General features: G+C 32.7%; 5 protein-coding genes across 6 annotated transcripts in view; 3 read left to right on the forward strand and 2 right to left on the reverse strand.

The window, feature by feature from the left end:
- The window catches only part of LOC105213498 (tetraspanin-13), a 72,024-nt gene extending 69,462 nt beyond the window's left edge, over window positions 1-2,562 (reverse strand). For both annotated transcript variants that reach the window (XR_008470847.1, XM_054228921.1), the window contains exon 1: window positions 2,549-2,562. The gene's annotated coding sequence lies outside the window, so the exon portion shown is untranslated. The remainder of the gene's footprint in view (window positions 1-2,548) is intronic.
- Window positions 1,275-13,503, forward strand: Slc26a11_2 (sodium-independent sulfate anion transporter). The gene is made up of 7 exons (XM_011179789.3): window positions 1,275-1,736; window positions 4,614-5,159; window positions 10,340-10,587; window positions 10,756-11,169; window positions 11,238-11,595; window positions 11,678-11,980; window positions 12,045-13,503. Exons 2-7 carry the CDS (start codon window positions 5,027-5,029, stop codon window positions 12,545-12,547), a joined length of 1,959 nt encoding a protein of 652 aa, XP_011178091.1. The 5' UTR covers window positions 1,275-1,736; window positions 4,614-5,026; the 3' UTR covers window positions 12,548-13,503.
- Window positions 13,504-14,615: 1,112 nt separating this feature from the next.
- On the forward strand, window positions 14,616-15,409 carry LOC105209405 (60S ribosome subunit biogenesis protein NIP7 homolog). The gene is made up of 2 exons (XM_011179790.3): window positions 14,616-14,806; window positions 14,865-15,409. Exons 1-2 carry the CDS (start codon window positions 14,751-14,753, stop codon window positions 15,349-15,351), a joined length of 543 nt encoding a protein of 180 aa, XP_011178092.1. The 5' UTR covers window positions 14,616-14,750; the 3' UTR covers window positions 15,352-15,409.
- A 269-nt stretch (window positions 15,410-15,678) lies between these two features.
- LOC105209407 (RPII140-upstream gene protein) lies at window positions 15,679-16,983 on the forward strand. The gene is made up of 5 exons (XM_011179792.3): window positions 15,679-15,947; window positions 16,008-16,173; window positions 16,232-16,320; window positions 16,379-16,649; window positions 16,708-16,983. Exons 1-5 carry the CDS (start codon window positions 15,766-15,768, stop codon window positions 16,798-16,800), a joined length of 801 nt encoding a protein of 266 aa, XP_011178094.2. The 5' UTR covers window positions 15,679-15,765; the 3' UTR covers window positions 16,801-16,983.
- On the reverse strand, window positions 16,474-18,821 carry LOC105209406 (twinfilin). The gene is made up of 4 exons (XM_011179791.3): window positions 18,666-18,821; window positions 18,525-18,602; window positions 17,681-18,456; window positions 16,474-17,603 (listed from the first exon to the last, which is right to left on the reverse strand). The coding sequence occupies exons 1-4, from the start codon at window positions 18,688-18,690 to the stop codon at window positions 17,451-17,453; spliced, it is 1,032 nt and encodes a 343-aa protein (XP_011178093.1). The 5' UTR covers window positions 18,691-18,821; the 3' UTR covers window positions 16,474-17,450.
- Window positions 18,822-19,054: the final 233 nt, after the last annotated feature.

Consider the following 19,054-nt stretch of genomic DNA (forward strand, 5'->3'; position numbering starts at 1 on the left):
ATGTATACTACAAAAATTGATTTCGATAGATTGTAAAATAGATGTAAAATTGTAAAGAAAATATTTAAAAATATTAATTTTTTTTTTTTAACTAATTTAATAATATTTTTAACAAAAATACATCGCATGAAATTTAACGAACTCTATTTTCGTATAATGTAACCTGCCATATATTCTACGGCATATCCATGTTGACCTCTAGAGGCATTAATAACATTTAATTCTTCCTATATGAAACAATATTACACCAAAACAATTCCAAAGGATTCTATACCCTAAATTACCAATACTCTGCGAGTGTCGGCAGTTTCAATGCCAAATCGATTGGAACAAACAAAAGATTTCTGCAACAAACTCGCTGCGAAATTCGCATACACGCATATTCAAAATCGTACCCTTGCTGGTAACTTCACGAACGCTATCGCCTTCGCAATCGTCTTCTACGGCGACAAGGCACTAAGCTACGTAGAATGCCAAAATCACTGCCAGCTCATGATGACTATCTTGCGGCATTGGCGAGCGCCTACTGTGAGCGATAAGCAGCAGGTAGACGACGGCCATCTGGCGAGCATTGCAACGAAAATATATGGCCAGTAAACAGTTGCTGCACGAGTACATATGCTAATGATTGCTCTTTAAATTGACGAAAGATAAAAATTATTAAAAAAAACAAACGATAACACGAAAGACACGAGTTGAGCCTTAGGTAAACGTAAACAGAGAGCATTTCTGCGGTGAAATGGCAACCGGTTCGAGGCGGTTCACAGGCTGTTTGACAGCCGAGAAAACACAAACAATGCGAGCGGAAACTACTAGCAAGCGACTAACGCACGCACTCGTCGAAACTGTAAAGAAGGCGTGAGAGCATTTTTGAGAGAATTTTTGAAAAGGAAAAACTCGCTTGATGCGACACATTGTCTGCGGCATGAACAGCATGGATTTTGAAAAAAAAAAATCAAAGTATCTAGCTATCTCGCACAAACACAATTCGCTGAGAATAATAATGCGACAACAACAGTTGAGCAAACATAATAAACACGAAGCAAACAAGCAACATACACAAGTGTCAATATGTACGAGCATTGAAAGCAAAAAAATGCAAAGTCAACAAAAAATGAGAGTAAACACATGAAAAAAATTAGTAAGAGCACTAAAAGCCGAACGATCGATTGACTGACGACTCGGTTAAGCTGTTCAACGACAAGCGGCCGAAAGTGACTCGGCGTTGACGAAGCAAGTGATCGCTTTGATTTTTATAAAGACACCGTTTGAGCCATGTTCGAAAACAGTTTAGTTTGAAACATCGTCGCGTTGAGATAACTATTTAAAAGCTAATAAATTGCCGCAGTAACGAATAACGGTCAAAGTTAGTAAAGCTTTATGCATATACATAAAATAAAATAAAACGAACGAAAGAAAGAAAAAGCAAATCTAGTGTGTGCCAGTATAAATAAATGAATACAGTTAATTGACCACAAAAACGTTGCAGCGATTACAAAGTTAAACAGTTATAGTGTTAAACGGTTTCTAAAGCACTTTAAGCGCCGCTCAAGTTGGGTGCTGCTTTTGAGCGTTAAAATCGCCTTTTATAAGTGCGACAAGTCGGTGTGTTGGCGAAAATTTGCCAATAAATTTCGACTCGTACCCTAGTGTATAAAACAAAGCTCTATTGAAATTTGCATGCATTCCCCGATTGTTTTGAATTGTGGCGTTGGCTCCTAATCAAGCAAAAAAATGTAAGCATTCTAAAATATTATATAGTATATGCAAATGAGAGCGTGTACATATTCATAAGAAGATATATAATGATTTGTGTGAAATTTGAAAGAAAGTTACACGTTTTTTACAGTATTTCTTAAGAGTAATAAGAATTAGTTTTTAGAAATTCAATATTATTTAATGAAACATCCTCATTTTACAAAATTTATTTTTTTTTTCAATCAAGAATCAAGCATCTAAAAAAGAATTACAATTAAAAAATAAATAAAAATCTAAAAGGAAAATTTTCGAAAATTGATTTGAGTCACTTCTCAATATTAATCTGTCTTCGCATTGAGGTGATGCAAAAAGTTTTGATTTTGACTTGTTTTGTGACTGAATGCTTCTAAACATTTTATTTAAAAATATGTCAAAAATTTGCATCTAAATTGCATAAGTCACTTATATAAAAAATCGAAATTTTTAAAATATATTAGTTCAGCTGATACATTTACTGACATTTGTTATTGCTGTGAACTATAAAATTTAAAAATAGCTTAAATAAAATAAATGCAAAAAAAAAATAATAGAAATAGCTGGACCTATACAAACTTTCGCTCAAAATATTTCTCGCATGCTGAAGAAATATTATTACTCAAAAGCAAAAGTGTTTAAATAATTTGAAGATATTTAAAACCGAGGTCAACATAAGCATTGAATTAATAAAATAAAAATTTGTTTGAATTTGATAAATTAAATACAATATAATAGAGTTTCGTAAACAGTTCATCCAGCACATTAATATTGAAATTTTTCTTTAAAAAAACTTGCTGTTCAATGGTAACACCTTTAATTCACTTTAAGACACGCTAAGCCTTAAATGAAAAATCACTTGCTGTAAATAAACGTATTTGTCCAAAATAAGTACATGTATAATTCTGTGTGGTACGAATTCTACACAATTGAACTTTTTGGTTGTAAAAACATGAGTAGAACACAAATCGAAAAAATCTTAAAAATGAAATGCATATTGTATCACAATGATTTGCTTGTTGAAAATAGCATTGAAATCGATTTAATTTCTTGTATAAAAAATACGAAATTTGACTAGGCGATATCCTAGGAAGAGTGTTACCGTGTTCCTTTTATTTTTTATACAAGAAATTAAATCATCAAATCATCAACATTTTTACACAAGTATTTCAAAATTTGTAACGCGATATTCGAATGCAAAAATAATTTCGTCAAGTTAACAGAGAATGTTTTTCGTAAACGTGACTGTGTTCTTGGAGCAGCTGTGAGTGCAAATTTTCCATCCCGTATCTTTTTTGTTTTATTGTATTGAATAAATTGTATATATGTATGTATTTACAAACTAAAAAAATATTAATATTAATATTCAGCAATCTCAACTGCAATATTGATATAAGTAAAAGTTAGTAATGTATCACAGTATCTCAATCTATTGAGTCTATATATTTCTGTGCGATATCTCTCATACCATACAAACAACTCGGGTAACAATAGAAAATTACAACTCATCATCAGCAATCAGCTGTCCAAAATAGCGATAACCTTATCTTTATTGACTAAAAACATCCATCCGTTGTCTTCGATATATACTTTCCAAAGTATAATTAAATTATTTTATACACAAAGTTTTATAAAGTTCATATTTAATATATATAACATATTTTTCTAAAACTCTATAGACCATTTTTTTATAAAAAAATATATATTTATATACATATGTATATGTAATACACCATAGCACTGTATATCGATGGTAAATAGCCTTAAATTTCTAAGTCAATATCATTGTAATTTCAAAAAAGTCTTTTTGAATTTCGAACTCCGAGTCATAGATAAGAACTTACACATTCGGCAACCTTGCCACTAAACTTACAATTCTCAATATATTCTCGAAATCTCCGATTATTCTATAGTTCTACTTTCTTATATATATATTTTATGTTAATATCTTATAGTTATAAAGCACATAAAATGTAGATCTGCTAATTCAATATCCTTCGTCTGTCATATACAGACTCTTCTATATGTATTTAATACTACAAATACTTTTCGATATGTATTTATACTCGTACGTAAAGGGAATAGCGTGCGATCTTATGAATCTGAATGTACAAGTATATCTGTATGTATATAGATATATGTATATATAAAATCATATGTTTCGTTTTCGTGCATTACTTGAAGCAATAATTCAATAAAAATAAATTAAATTAATTGATTCCGATTGTCGTGTGCTGACTCAAAAATATACAGACATCCTAAATTTAGGCTCCGAACCGGCAGTCAGCATGCTTATAAAAACTGCATATTTTTCCCCAGTGTATACGAAAAAAATATATTTATCATATTTCAGTAAACCTTATTGTGCATGCAGCAAAGTAAAGATTTTAAAATACATAAGTATGTGTTATTATGCAATATAAGTAATGCAAATGTAATATGAGCGGTTCAAAACAAAATCAAATACATATCTAATATATATAATATATATGCGGTAAGATGTAAAAGAAGCATAAGTTGATTTAAGGTAATGTTAAATTATGACTTATACTGACTGGAGACTACATAACTGTTGTCTTTTATTTAGAAGAAGAACTTAGAAACAGTAGCAGTAGTAGTTTCGATGATGTAAAGATAAAAGAAAGCCTAATTTATTACTGGATATCAAATAAACCTACCTTAACTCAAATCAACTTAGGCTAATTTTACTTATTGCCACGTACATATATGGAAGTATATTTTAAAAATATTTTACTAAATACGCAAAAAGTTGAACTTCAAAAAGAGTACAAAAAATAATAATTAAAGAATGCAAAAAATAAACAAAAATCGCAAAACGGAAACGTCGTCATTAATCAAATCTCACATTTCATCCATTGCAGCAAAATTCCAAACTAAAAACGCAAAAGGTTTAAACAAAACAACAAAAACTAAAGTGTAACGCAAAAACACCACAACAACTTTATACAAACAACACAAAAAAACCAAATATTAAATAAAAAATCTTCACAAATATTTTCCCTGCAATCTGATAACGTCGAAATACGAGCAGTGGAATAATAAAAACAACAAAATATTTGCAAATAAAAGGAAGAGAACAACACCAACACTAACGAATAGTTTAGCATACAAACGCTGGCTGTGTGTGCGTCTGCGCGCAAATTCTACGCCAACGAGCAAATACTTTCCCAACGACAAACATACACCACCGAATAGGATAGCATAGAAGTGACAAGTGACAGGTAGTCGTTTGTGGCAGTGACAAGTGTCGCATACTCTTAAACAAAAAAACAAAATGAAGACAAATCCCGCATTGGATCACGTGTATGTGAACGATGGTTTCAAGTGTTCTTCGATCAGCATTACAACGAACGGTACGGAACAGAACGGTGGTAGTGGCGGATCGCAAGGATCTAACGAGTTTATATGTAAGTACATACTACAATGCGAAGTATCTAATTGCGTTTTAGTTTTATAAAAGTGTGCAGTGAATTGGAAGTGTTATTATAGTTGAAAGTCATAATCCGGTGATTCTTCAATAAATTAATTTCAGCATTTTTCTTATTGTGGACCTTTGATTCGTTCATCAAGCAACGTGTTTTCTAACCCCAACGAGTTGCAACACAAAAATAATTGTTTCAAATTGCTCGTTCTCTCGTTGTCTCATTCTCGAGTTAATGAGAAATAGTGAAGCTAAAAATTATCTCAAAATTTCATAAATTTTCCCAATTATTTGCGATATTTTGAAAATTAAGCCTGCATATTCGGAATTATCAATTATTTATTAAAGCATCTGCATTTCCACTTCAAAAACTCGTTGGGAAAAATAGTTGTATTTAAAGATGAAGGTAGAGTAGGCAGCTTAGTGAATACAACTACATCACTAGAAGACATTAAAGAAATTATCCGAAAAATTTATATGGAAGTCTTTTGTATGTATGTGATTGGCGTTGCAACCGTTTAGCCGGTTATAGCCGAATCGACGATAGTGCGCCACCTCTCTCTCTCCTTCGCAGTTCGGCGCCAGTTGGAGATCCCAAGCTTAACCAGGGCGCTCTCCACCTGGTCCCTCCAACGGAGTGGAGGCCTTCCCCTTCCTCGGCTTCCTCCGGCGGGTACTGCATCGAACACTTTCAGTGCTGGAGTGTTTTCGTCCATTCGGACAACATAACCTAGCCAGTCTTTTATACTGGTTATTTTCCCTGACAAATACAAAGTAAAGTAATTATGAGTACGATATAGCTAGAGTCTTAACAAACAAGATGAAGAAACTTCATTAATTTCACACTGCTACTGCAAGAACAAGCATAATGCAACTAACAGATCAGAACGGAAGCCAGAAGTATAAAACTCAGTACAACTCCTCTAACCAAGGAGTCACTGCACAAAAGAATTTATTTTCAAATAAATCCATATTGGTGAATTTTGAACTGTTTGAAAATTCCATCTCGGGTATTAATACTCACTTACAAGCCTCCATTCATTTGCTAATTATGCATTTATATTTCGTACACTTGATTTACTTGTATATTTTTATTTAATTAAATGATTCCGTTTAAAACTCTCATTAAAAAAAAATTTAAATAAAAAGATTAAAAATATTTTTTTTTTAATTTCTGACAATTTTAATGACTTCATTTTATACATACATATATGTATATATATATATATTCTTAATGCGATTCTACAAATGCAAGAACGTAATTATTCGGATGGCAACAAATCAGGCTTAGCCGTTGATTTAAATATATATAGAAATATATGTACATACAACAAACAATGTTTAGACATTAAGTAAATGTGTCATTCAACTCATTATCACCTAAATTGACTTGGGTGCTTAAATAAAAGTGAATTTGACATATTTAACTAATATACATACATACATTAAACAAATATGGGCACATATGAATGTATACATACAAATACACAAATATAGAAAAATACAAACATATATATTAACATATAAAATATATATGTATGCATACTTGTGTATATTTGTATTTGAAATCAGTGTCAATTAGCCTCTCAAGCGATCTCTGCATTCAAAGTGGCAAAGGTAAATATTGAATTAAATGAACGCCGATTATGGCTTATTTCCAATTCAACTGTCATACAAATTGACATTTACACGCTTATAAATATGTATGTATGTATGTCAGCTAAGATACAATTCCGCAGCACGCGAATTTATGTGTCAAATTGCAAATATTTTAACTGCTTTCCCTAAATACGCGCATACAGTATTACTAAAAAATCGAAGTATTAGGGATGTTGCGTATTTTTCGAACAAAAAAATAATAATTTTAATCTTTAAAATAACAAATTTGTTCTACTGTTTATTGACTTATTATCTATACAGTGGCTGCAAAACATTTTTATAATTTCTTTTTCAGTTCTAGTTTTTTTCCTTTTAAGTTGGATTCTAGTGAAATAATAGATCTTTTATAAATCTAAGCATACAGTTTTACTATATTTACCAGATTTTACGAGAAAGCGCTCGCATACATGTAAAAAACTGAAAACGAGAACACAATTAGTAGTATACATGAGACATTATCTCTCTATTTCTATATCCATCTCTCTCTCTTTCCCTGTACGAAATTGGTAGTTTTAACGCGAAGGATTTCTACCTGAAAATTCTAGCAAACCTGTCATGTTATGAACAAATATGTAGCATACTTCTGGAATATATGAGAACACATATATCACAAACAAATCTAGAATAAATTAGCTCCCTTGAATAATTACCAATTACTTTCATATTGTTATTAGGTCTACAACTTTGCTTCCGCCGTTTTCCAATAAATGTCTCTAGAGTCAAGCACTGGTCGATTAAATCGATTTTTTTTATATCGATCTTGGAGATTTGTGTCAACATTAACCCAACAAAAAGTGTTTAGAGCAGGGACCGAAAATAAGAGTTATTTTACAATTTTTAATAAAAAAAAAATCATACATAAAGGAACATCGTAGAAAAGTTTGGATAACACCATCATGATTTTTAGGTGAACTATATGCGAAATATTGTATGATTTTTAAATTTTGATTTTTATATATTTAGATCAAAAATAAAAGTTATTTTTGATTTTTATTTTTTTAGATCAAAAAATAAGAATTATTTTTGATTTTTATATTTTCAAATCCATAATAAAAATCAATTCAAAATTTGTAACATATAAAAATTGGAAAGATGCATATTGTAATACATACGGCATAAATAGATAAATAAAAATTTTGAATTGATTTTTATTATTGATTTAAAAATATAAAAATCAAAAATAATTCTTATTTTTTGATCTAAAAAAATAAAAATCAAAAATAAATTTTATTTTTTATCTAAATATATAAAAATCAAAAATAATTTTTATTTTTGATCTAAATATGTATATAAAAATCGAAAATAACTCTTATTTTTTGATTTTTTTGATAAAAGTCATAAGAGTTACGGGCCCTGGTTTAGAGATCTGTTTGCATCCCAAACTTATTCTCAACTGAAAATGTCGCTTTTTGAGCCGAATTGTCGACATTTGCGGGAAATTTTGCTTTTCTTTTTTAATTCCAAGAAAAGTGCGGCTGAGGCTCATCGACATTTGTAACATCGACAATTGTCGATGGACATTTTATAAAAAAAACTCAAATTTACAAAAAAAAAACGGCGGAAGCTATGTTTTTTTTTAATTTTTAAATAGTTTGGAAACAGATACATTGTCATAAAGGTGGCAATTTTTTTAACAAAAAATTCTGTTCATCATTTCCGACCTTTTTGATATTAAACTTCCTAGCTAGCTGATTTTTATTTTCCTATAGATATTTTTAAATTTATTTTTAATTTTTTTTTCAAATAAAAACACATCCCTAATGTGCATATGACAATAAAAATACCTTATAAAAAACTAAAAAAAAATATATGTCCATATATGGACTTACATACTTATAAAGCAAAATACACCTACACGCCCCTTATTATAATACGCCCTCTATTGCATAGGTGAAAAGATTGAGGAATTGACTGAAATACGTTGCATATTACGTTACCGCAAGATTTTTGCCTCCCTTTTTATACTTTTTCACGGTTTGTGTAAAAAAACTGAAATTCCACACCGGTTCGCACGCCAACGCTATTAATTGAAAGGCGGCCAGCGTCAATTCGCTACGCTATTGAACTTGTCTCCGCCACGACCCAACAAAAACTTATTTACTATTTATATTGAGAGTTAGCGTGCAATTGTCATTGGCAAGCGTTAAGTCCTACAGCAAATATGCATATGCATGTATGTAAATATTTGAATACCAAATTAGTGCAAACATATCCAACATTATAAGTGCGCGTTGTAGGTATCAACAAGTTTGTGTGTGAAAGATCATTTTCCAGTCGCCGCAGCAAACGCTAATAAAATTATCATAGATATACATAGATTTCTTTGTCTGTTTCAGAAAAGATATCTTCTTCAGTTGGATTCTTTAGTTAGGAGATTTGACTTGACCACTCAAAGGATGAACGCTTCTTGAAGTAATAATTAACTTTCGAATCCACGAACTGCTTCTTATAATAATAATAATTTAGATAATGTGCGTCATCTAATCATCAATCAACTGATGCATTTCATGTCGTTTTTAGTGAAAACATTTTCACCAAATTATTTTCAATTCCATTTTAATTCACTACAAAAATAATTCAATGAAAAGTAAACATTAGCAAAATTAATCGTTATAATAATAGGAAATCCTTAATTGTTGTTTGGTAGACAACCCCTATAAAATGAAGTAAGTTTCCTACTTACTTAGAAGATCACTTAATTGCTATCAAAACAATACGTCACATAATAAATTATTAGCTGACTGTTAGCGCTCAACACACCCACACGATTACAATGCGCGGGAAAATCGTTGAACACCGATACAAAATACATTCGGAATGATCATTATAATTACGCTGAAAGCTGAGAGCTGTTTGTATATGTACATAAGCATTAACTGTGAAGTGGTGCACCCTTGGCAATGAAAATCGTGTAGTTAGCGAAAAATACAAATAATAATAATAATAACACAATTCAAATGTGTTGTTAGTACGCTGCAGTCGGCTATAAATAATGACTCATGAACTTTTGAGCGGGTGTTTTCTTTTTGTTGTTGAAGTTTTTGTTTGAGCTCAATAAATGGTTTTCCGCAGCGCTGCACATGAGTTATTTTCACATACAACCTTTTGAAAGTACAATGGACTTACGCAAATACACACATAATTTTTGTTTTGGTTACAAAAAATACTTGAAGCGCTAATTGGAGGTTGATCTCATTGGATTTTATCGATTTTGTCGAAAATAAAATTAAAAAACTTTACCAAATACCAATATATAAAGATATTTTTTCTAATTCTAACGTTTCTGGCTAATTTTGAGTTTCCGACAATAATATTCAGAGAGCTCTCGCACTTTTAGCGAATATCGGAAGAAGGTGATGCGCCGAGCTTCCATCCAGTATATTATTATCATATAAAATCTGGGATTCGATTTAAGAATTTACATTTAAAATTTTCACATTTCATATATTTTATAACAGCTGCCATAACCCTTTCGCTTTTCTCTCTCTCTCTCTCTCCCTTTTTCAGTAACTGAAGACGGCAAAAAAATGATTCCACCTGTCAAGACCATGGATTGTGCCAAAGCCTGGGTGCAAGATCGCACCCGACGCACCTTCAATCGCAAGACACTCTACAAACGTCTGCCCATATTCAATTGGTTACCGAAATATTCACGAGATGATGCTGTGGGTGATGTGGTGGCCGGTCTCACAGTCGGTTTAACCGTTATACCACAAGCGTTGGCGTATGCTGGTGTAGCCGGACTACCCGCAGCAGTAAGTTGAAGCATTAAATTTGAAGAAAAAATTATAATTTTTAAGGATAGCTTATTTTATAATATTTTATTATTAGCAACTTTTCAATTTTTTTTTTAATTAATTAAATTTATTTTAATTATTTTTAATTAAATTTAATATTTTTTTATTTTTTTTTTCCTTTTGCAGTACGGTTTATATGGTTCCTTCTTAGGCTGTTTCATTTACATTTTCCTCGGCAACTGCAAGGATGTGCCCGTTGGTCCATCCGCCATTGTGGCGCTATTGACCTTCCAAACGGCGAAAGGTTCATGGCAATTAGCGGTGTTGCTCAGTCTGCTTTGCGGCATTGTTGAGTTGTTTATGGGAATTTTCGGTTTGGGTTTTCTGCTGGATTTCGTGTCAGGACCCGTCTCATCTGGTTTCACCTCAGCCGTTTCACTGATTATTGTTGCATCGCAAGTGAAAGACATTTTGGGCATACCGGCGCCCGGCACCACATTCCTGGAAATTTTAACGCACATCTACGAGAATATCAAGCTGACGCGTGCCTCGGACACAGTGTTGGGTCTCACTTGCATTGTGGTGCTACTGATGATGCGGGTAAGTTAAAATATTCGATCAAAGAAACAAGCATCCTAACTAATATTATTGTTTTTTATTGTCAACAGCTGCTGTCATCATTCAAGCTCGGCCCGAAGGAACCCACGCTGCGCTCGAAGACACAGAATGTGCTCAACAAAATAATTTGGCTTATCGGCACCTCTCGCAATGCCATACTTGTGATCGCCTGCGGCATTTTGGGTTATATATTGCACAGCGATGATGGCAATATACCATTCCGTGTTATTGGCTACATTCCACAAGGCATGCCCGCCATACAACCACCACCATTCCACATGTCGGCCAATGAAACAGCCTCTGGGCATGAGGAAGGCTTCATTGATATGGTGAAAAATTTGGGTTCTGGCCTAATAGTGCTGCCGCTCATATCGTTGATGGAAACCGTCTCTATAGCCAAAGCTTTTGGTAAGTACAAGCGTTTGAGCTTAATTTAACAATATATTCAAAAAATATTTATTTATTTAATCAAATAATTTTCTACCAATAGGTAATGGCAAACCGGTCGACGCCTCACAGGAGCTCATCGCTATTGGTATTGCAAATATTGCTAACTCGTTCGTGCAGAGCTTCCCATCCACCGGCGCACTGAGTCGTGGCGCTGTCAATAATGCCAGTGGCGTGCGAACCCCGCTAAGCAACATCTACTCGAGCACTTTGGTCATACTTGCCTTAATTTTCTTCACACCCTACTTCTTCTTCATACCGAAGTCAACGTTGGCGGCCATTATCATTGCTGCCGTTATGTTTATGGTGGAAGTGCGCGTAATCAAACCAATGTGGCGCGCGAAAAGTAAGCCGAACGCTTATAACCTAGTGAATTGAGGTTTCTAACTATTTTAAATCTTCCATTTTAGAGAGTGATCTGCTGCCTGGTCTTGGCACATTCATCGCTTGTTTAGTTTTACCGCTGGAAATCGGCATACTAATCGGTGTCGGCCTAAATGTCATCTTCATTCTATATCATGCCGCGCGTCCTAAAATCACAACTGAAATCCTCACAACATCTGCTGGCAATGAGTATCTGATGATCACGCCCGATCGTTGCTTGATGTTCCCCTCGGTGGATTATGTGCGCAATCTGGTGACCAAACACTCGATGCGACAAAATGTACCCGTTGTCATCGATGCCTCACACATTTACGGTGCGGATTTCACGGCGGCCACTGTTATCGAATCACTGCTGGGCGATTTCGCAGCACGTTCCCAACTCTTGTTCTTCTACAATCTGAAACCCAGTATTTGTTCGCTATTCGAGACGCTATCGCCAGCGGAGTTCGTCGTCTACTATCAGGAGGAGCAGCTGGATCAGTTATTGAAGGATCGTAATTATGAGCAAAAGAAAACGATAACGGTGTAGTTGCGCGTGGAAATGTTTGATAGTATTGGTAATTACCGTTATGCTATTGTTGGCTGAAATGTGATCGTGCTGAGTCTTAGAGAGACACACACCAGAAAATGGTTGGTTAACTGTTAACTATACGCGTTTGCTTTAGTCTTATAAATATCGCTTGCTGGATTTAACTAGTTTAGTATTTATAATGTAGGCAACTTCGAGATATGTATATATATAAATACGTCCCTAATTTTAGATATGTTTACATATTTAAGGCACACCTTCATACAGGTTATGTATGGTGTATAACTGCATATTGCTTTTTCATTTTGTAAACATATTGTGAAACCTAACAATGGAGTATTATTTTAGTATTGATCACCAAAAAAAAGGAAAAAATTATATTCTACGCTTTTACATATTGATTTATGTATTGTAAATATTTGTGAATTAATTTAAATCGATGCAAGTGCGTTAGACCTCATTTAGCTTAAAAATGTATTTAAAATTGATTTAATTTATGAAATGCAAAGCACTAAAGGAGGTATTGTTAAACGTAGAATACAATGAAACGCCAAGAGTGCTATGTACATAGTTTTTAATACGAAACGTTTTGAATTTCGTAAAAAATGTTAAATACTAATACATGCTTGTTAAACTTAAAAATCTTACAAATTTAATAATATATATTGCGTTGAGCAGCTATTATATAATTAATGCCACATTCAAGAAAGCACTTGTTATGAAGTAGTTATATAACTTAAAAAACCAACAACTATATACTTTCGCTAGAAAGTATGTATGTATATAAAAGTCCTAAAATGCTAGTGAGTCTTACCATTTAAACGTAATTTTTATATATTTATAGTTACTAATGTTAAGCAAATAAACGTAAATATTTAAAAATATAGTGTTATTTATGACTTAAATATTTATTAAGTAGCTGTGCAATAAAGCAATGATGTTGAAGTCCTCAGAAACGGTTGATGTCTTTTATTCAGGAAGCCAAGCAATTGAATTGAAGAAAATAAATTTTCTGGTATCACTTTATATTAATATATAATGAAGATAGCTCCCAAAATGGAAGGAAAGTTATCTTTACAGAGATCCACGATTATATTAAGGGGGTCATCCCATGTAACGGCCTGTGTTTTAGTCATTTTTTTAGAATTTTTTTCTACGACCAATAAATAGATAGAACCTTAAGGTTATTATCATTTATTAACATATATATCGAAAGTATAAATATACCTTTTAAACAAAAAATATGGGATAGAACATGAGTTACAGTGTTCTGAATACCCCCTATCGAAATATGGAGTTGTTCCTCCACGTTTCCGGCTGATTGGCTTATCGAAAACGAAAAAAATTAGAAGCGTTTTATTTAATATGTAAGCTTAAATGCATGGAACGCATTTTGGATTGAAAATAAATTTCGAATTTTGCGTTTTTTTTTAGTTTTTTGCTATAAAAAAAGAATTTTTGGAATTTTTTATTTTTTTTTTTTTTAATTTTTGAGGCCATCACATTTGATGAACTCCTTTAGGGACGATAGCTTCCACATTGGGTGAACTTACTTAAATGGAATGGACCCACTATGAAATCTATCAAGAACTAAACACTCTAGTAACGATTTTCCAAATTCTAGCACAATTCTTAAAAAACTAATCATACATGGCAGAGTTCCTAAATTACATGGCAAGTTATTAAAATAGTTTTTGTTAAATAAAGCACATCTTCGAAATATGCAGTAGATATATTTTAAATTTCTATGAAACTAAACAATATTGCTTTTATAAACAATGTTAAAAAATACAAACTATAATTACATTTATATAAAAATTATAAGTTGACAGGACCGAATGTAGCGCCAACAATAGAGCCTACGTGGCAACACTCTATATTATATTTGTTGAGTAACAGCTATAATTGATTACAGAAAAATACATTAATAATTATTGGATAATAACTCCAACATTATAATATTATTTATTAGCACATTGAAATGTATGAAATTAAAAAAAAGGTGAAAAGACAAAATTTAAACCCCTCCAGTATCTCCTAGCAATGAGTGGCAACTCAACATACAATTTTTTACACGTACTGTACATAAACAATGTGCACGTGTGTCAAAACAATTTCACATTTCAGTCAGTGGCACTAATTTTTTTTAGATTAAATTAACTTTTCCAACTTTTATTTTATTGATTTACGTTCCTAATTCATAATGAAGCGATTAAGTGATGAACGTGCTAAGATTCTCTTTGAAAAGTTGTCCAAATAGTGAGTATAAACTAATACCGCAATAAAACAATAATAACACACTTCTATCAAATTCTAGCATTGGTACGAATGTGAAGCAACTGATCGACCGCCCGGACGGCACATATTGTTTCCGTGAGCACAGGGATCGCGTTTACTATGTATCCGAACGTATACTGAAACTATCTGAGTGTTTTGGTCCCGAAAAGCTGGTTTGTGTTGGCACATGTTTTGGAAAGTTTTCAAAAACAGATAAACTGAAATTTCACATTACGGCGCTATACTACTTGGCACCTTATGCTCAATATAAAGTCTGGGTGAAGCCATCATTTGAGCAACAGTATCTATACGGCAATCATATACCAAAATCTGGTCTAGGACGTATAACAGAGAATGCCGGTCAATACCAAGGCGTAGTAGTGTACTCCATGAATGATTTACCTTTAGGTTTCGGTGTATTGGCGCGTTCCACAACGGAATGTAAGTCTGCTGATCCAATGACGAACGTATGCTTCCATCAGTCGGATATTGGAGAGTACATAAGATCGGAAGATACGCTTTTCTAGGTTTAAATGTGTGTATATATGTGTAATTTAGAAAAATAAAAACAAACATAAAAATTCAGTGTATGTATTATATTGGCGATCCACTCGGAGGAAGTGAGAAAGTTTAGTAGTTGTTAAACATTTGGAGTGTTTGATCTTTAAGTTTCTTAAATAAAGTCTAAAAGATATATACGAAACACCAATTTATAATTATACTTAAAATATTATCTACGATATTAAAAAAAAATGGCTCTAAAAATAGTTCACTTCAATTTTCAAGATGCAACACTCGCAAATGTCAAAAAACCTCAGCGCACGTGTGTTTTGTTGTTGTGTAATGCTAACAATCAGCTGATAAACAGCTGTGAATTATAATTAGTAGTCTGTAGAAATTTATCCGGTAAATAGCAAGTAAATAGTTGTGCTTCAAAGAATATGAGTTTTATTAGGAATGGGAGAAGAATACTCATAGCTGGTATACTGCCAGGTTTACCGGGCGATCCATCACAAAATGACATTGTTTCCAAAGATACAAAGACGTACAAGTCATACATAGAAAACAAACCCGATCTGAATGAAACGGGATTGGATCGACTTAAGGATATGTTTCAAGTTGAGTAAGTATATGAGTTAAAATTAAATCGTGTGAAGTTGAAAAATAATTATGTTTCTCCCAGCGAATTCGGCAGCATCTCTTCGGAGTTGAACTCTATTTATCAGGCAGGCTTTGTTGGTTTTCTATTCGGCGCTATCTATGGGGGTGTTATACAATCGAGAACAGCGTATATGAATTTCATGGAGAACAATCAAGCAACAGCATTTAAATCACATCTTGACGCGAAGGTTAGTTGGAAGATTTGTTTTTTCCTAATATATTTTCGCTAATTATCAACTTATGCAGCGCAAGTTACAAGATGAAGTAACTATGAACTTTGCCAGAGGTGGATTTAAATGGGGATGGCGCGTTGGTTTATTCACAACTTCTTACTTGTGAGTATTAAACAACACTATATATAAATTGTATAGTATTAATTTTTTTGTTTTATAGTGGAATAATAACTTGCGTTTCGGTTTATCGAGGGAAGTCTTCCATATATGAGTATATTGGCGCCGGATTTATTACTGGCAGTTTATATAAATTAAATTTGGGCCTGCGAGGCATGGCGGCGGGTGGCATTATTGGCGGTGTGCTGGGAACTGTAGCCGGTGCGGCATCGTTAGCGCTTCTCTATGCATCGGGTACTTCCATGGAAGAGATCCGCTACTGGCAATATAAATGGCGACTAGAGCGTGAAAATGTAGTACACGAAGCAATGAAGGTACTTTATAAAAAAAATTGGAGAAGCCTTAATTAAATTTTAACTTTTTGTTATTCAGAAACAAGAAGATGATGCATACAAAACACCAGCAATTTTCAAAGAGCACGACGTAAAAGTAGGCGAGAAAATAACACTGGAGCCCATTAAGTAAGAAATAAAGTTAAATAATATATTAAAAAAAAAAACAAAACGTTTTCATCTTCTTCTAAATTAATTAGTAACAAATTAAATATGTTTAGTTATGATGTACATATGTATGTATATTTTATTATAAATACATTTGTATTGTATATTGCAATTTTTAGACGATCAAATACAGCTACATTGAAGACAACATATGTATATTCTTAATTGTTAATAAACACAATCATTTACCATTTAACTATTTTATATATTATGTATTTCCTTTCAACGACAAAAACTTTTAGTCAAAGTAATTTCAATGCAACATTACGATATGAATTGTTTGAAAAATGTATGATGAATTGTTACAAATAAATTTAAAGGCAATTTCCTAACATTTAAGCAAATCAATAAGACATGGAAATGCATGTATTAGTATGTATGCATGAAATAACATACATTGAAGCGTTGGAATAGGAATATTGCACAAATATTACAATTAATTTATGTAATACAATAATCCAGCTCTCATATTTTTTTGTGTATATTTTGAAAATGCTTAAAGTTCAGTTTTTGAATCCTAATTCAATGCGAGTTTATCATGGAAGAATAAGGAAAGCATTAGTCATATTGCTGCGAGGTAAAATTGCAGCGTAGTTCTTCATGAAATGACTCTCCTTAGGATTGCTCCTGCGGACGAGTCAAACGTTTTGCACCGCGATTCGGTGGGCCTTTCGGTTTGGCAAACGCGGGTCTGCTGGCAAGTTTTCTAGGATGGAGTTCTTCGAGCAGAAACTCCTCAGTCAATTCTGCACCGCTATCAATTTCCAACTGTAGATAAAGCAAAAATATTGGTATGAATATATGATTATACAAAAATTATTAACATATTGTTATTTCTAGCTTACCTTTTTCACCACACTAACACCTAGTGCATTCAGATTATCTAAAAATGGTGCTTTGCAGCTAGAGTACATCATGCGTTCACGCACTGAACATGTGTAACCAGGCATAGAATAAATGAAAATAAATGCCTCCTGATAGTCACCTTCATGAGTATGCTTGAAGAGGTATAAATGATAGCGAGCATGTTCAGTTGGTATTTGACGAGGCAAATCAATCAATGGCACCACTGCTGCTTTTGACACATGTATGCGTTCTGCTTCCAGATCGATATGAAATTGTAGATAGTCATATGAACCACGGAGCAAATCTTTTACAGCGCCTATAGTAGCGTCAGTCAAAGGACACGCAACACCACCTAAAGTTTGGTGTCGTGTATCGGTATTGATATCGGTGTTGATTTCAGTTTTGCGCAATTCCACAAGCTCTTCTTCGCGTGTTGTTAGAGGCGCTGGTGCTGCAAAGTCTTGTTTATGTCTTACATATCCTTCAAAAGTGGTTTCTTCTATTGAGGTGGCATGTATCTCCTCTGTTATATGTGCGGAACCAAATTCATTCTTAAGTGTTGCTTTTGTAGAAGCGTAAACCATCTTTTGTCGTATTGTGGCCGTATCTGGTACCCAGCTGAGGAGGAGCCATGCATATCCCAGCGATGTTTTACTATCCAAACGATAGAGAATGTAACATGGGACATTTTCTTCTATTAATGGTCCTATCAATTTGTCATAGTCCCGCTCCCAGTCTTTCTTCACATCTACTGTAGCAGTGCAATTTAGTTCCTCTACAATAACATTACTATCAATTAATACCACTCACACCCTTTCCGCTTAGTTATCACAAACAACTTACCATTTTCAATTGACACCTTTATCACACGTAGCTTTCCATTTTTGCTTTTCGCAAAAACTTTTGTGAGTTTTTCATTAGCTGAAATTAAATTTTTTATTATATAGAATATCTTAAGCTTATTTTTAAATATATTATATATACCTTTTATTCCAGTTTGATGCGACATTTTTCTATTTTTGGCTAACTTTTCAATTTTCAGCGATATCTGGATATAAATTACTCACTCCAACACACCAACAAAAATGTTTACTGCTATCAGTGCTGCATCTTTACTCAAACAAATTCCTTTTTAATTTTAAAAATGTATGACCTGTACATTTAACTATTGATTATGTTCTAACGAATTAAATTAAAATAAAATTAATTTATTTGTACAAAAATCACTTTTTATTTTTATACATTTTAATTTATTTAAATATTTATTCTATAATTCTTATTAGAATTAAATATATGAAAACTATAAAACTATAAACTTGGCAGCACTAATTCACAGCTGCTCGTATTAAATATTCACTTCAGTGGCAACGGTA

The sequence above is a fragment of the Zeugodacus cucurbitae genome, chromosome 2, assembly GCF_028554725.1.
Source record: "Zeugodacus cucurbitae isolate PBARC_wt_2022May chromosome 2, idZeuCucr1.2, whole genome shotgun sequence".
NCBI classification, from domain to species: Eukaryota; Metazoa; Arthropoda; class Insecta; order Diptera; family Tephritidae; genus Zeugodacus; species Zeugodacus cucurbitae.

What these genes read in the sequence shown, in the direction of transcription:
- Slc26a11_2 (XM_011179789.3), top strand. Translation starts at nt 5,027, where the DNA reads ATGAAGACAAATCCCGCATTGGATCACGTGTATGTGAACGATGGTTTC. An exon ending in TAGCCGGACTACCCGCAGCA is followed by an intron (nt 10,588 to 10,755) that starts GTAAGTTGAAGC and finishes TTCCTTTTGCAG; the next exon opens with TACGGTTTATATGGTTCCTT. An exon ending in CTCTATAGCCAAAGCTTTTG is followed by an intron (nt 11,596 to 11,677) that starts GTAAGTACAAGC and finishes TTCTACCAATAG; the next exon opens with GTAATGGCAAACCGGTCGAC.
- LOC105209405 (XM_011179790.3), top strand. Translation starts at nt 14,751, where the DNA reads ATGAAGCGATTAAGTGATGAACGTGCTAAGATTCTCTTTGAAAAGTTG. An exon ending in TTTGAAAAGTTGTCCAAATA is followed by an intron (nt 14,807 to 14,864) that starts GTGAGTATAAAC and finishes ATCAAATTCTAG; the next exon opens with CATTGGTACGAATGTGAAGC.
- LOC105209407 (XM_011179792.3), top strand. Translation starts at nt 15,766, where the DNA reads ATGAGTTTTATTAGGAATGGGAGAAGAATACTCATAGCTGGTATACTG. An exon ending in AAGGATATGTTTCAAGTTGA is followed by an intron (nt 15,948 to 16,007) that starts GTAAGTATATGA and finishes TGTTTCTCCCAG; the next exon opens with CGAATTCGGCAGCATCTCTT. An exon ending in TTATTCACAACTTCTTACTT is followed by an intron (nt 16,321 to 16,378) that starts GTGAGTATTAAA and finishes TTTGTTTTATAG; the next exon opens with TGGAATAATAACTTGCGTTT.
- LOC105209406 (XM_011179791.3), bottom strand. Translation starts at nt 18,690, where the DNA reads ATGTCGCATCAAACTGGAATAAAAG. An exon ending in GCATCAAACTGGAATAAAAG is followed by an intron (nt 18,603 to 18,665) that starts GTATATATAATA and finishes ATTTAATTTCAG; the next exon opens with CTAATGAAAAACTCACAAAA. An exon ending in AAAGGTGTCAATTGAAAATG is followed by an intron (nt 18,457 to 18,524) that starts GTAAGTTGTTTG and finishes ATGTTATTGTAG; the next exon opens with AGGAACTAAATTGCACTGCT.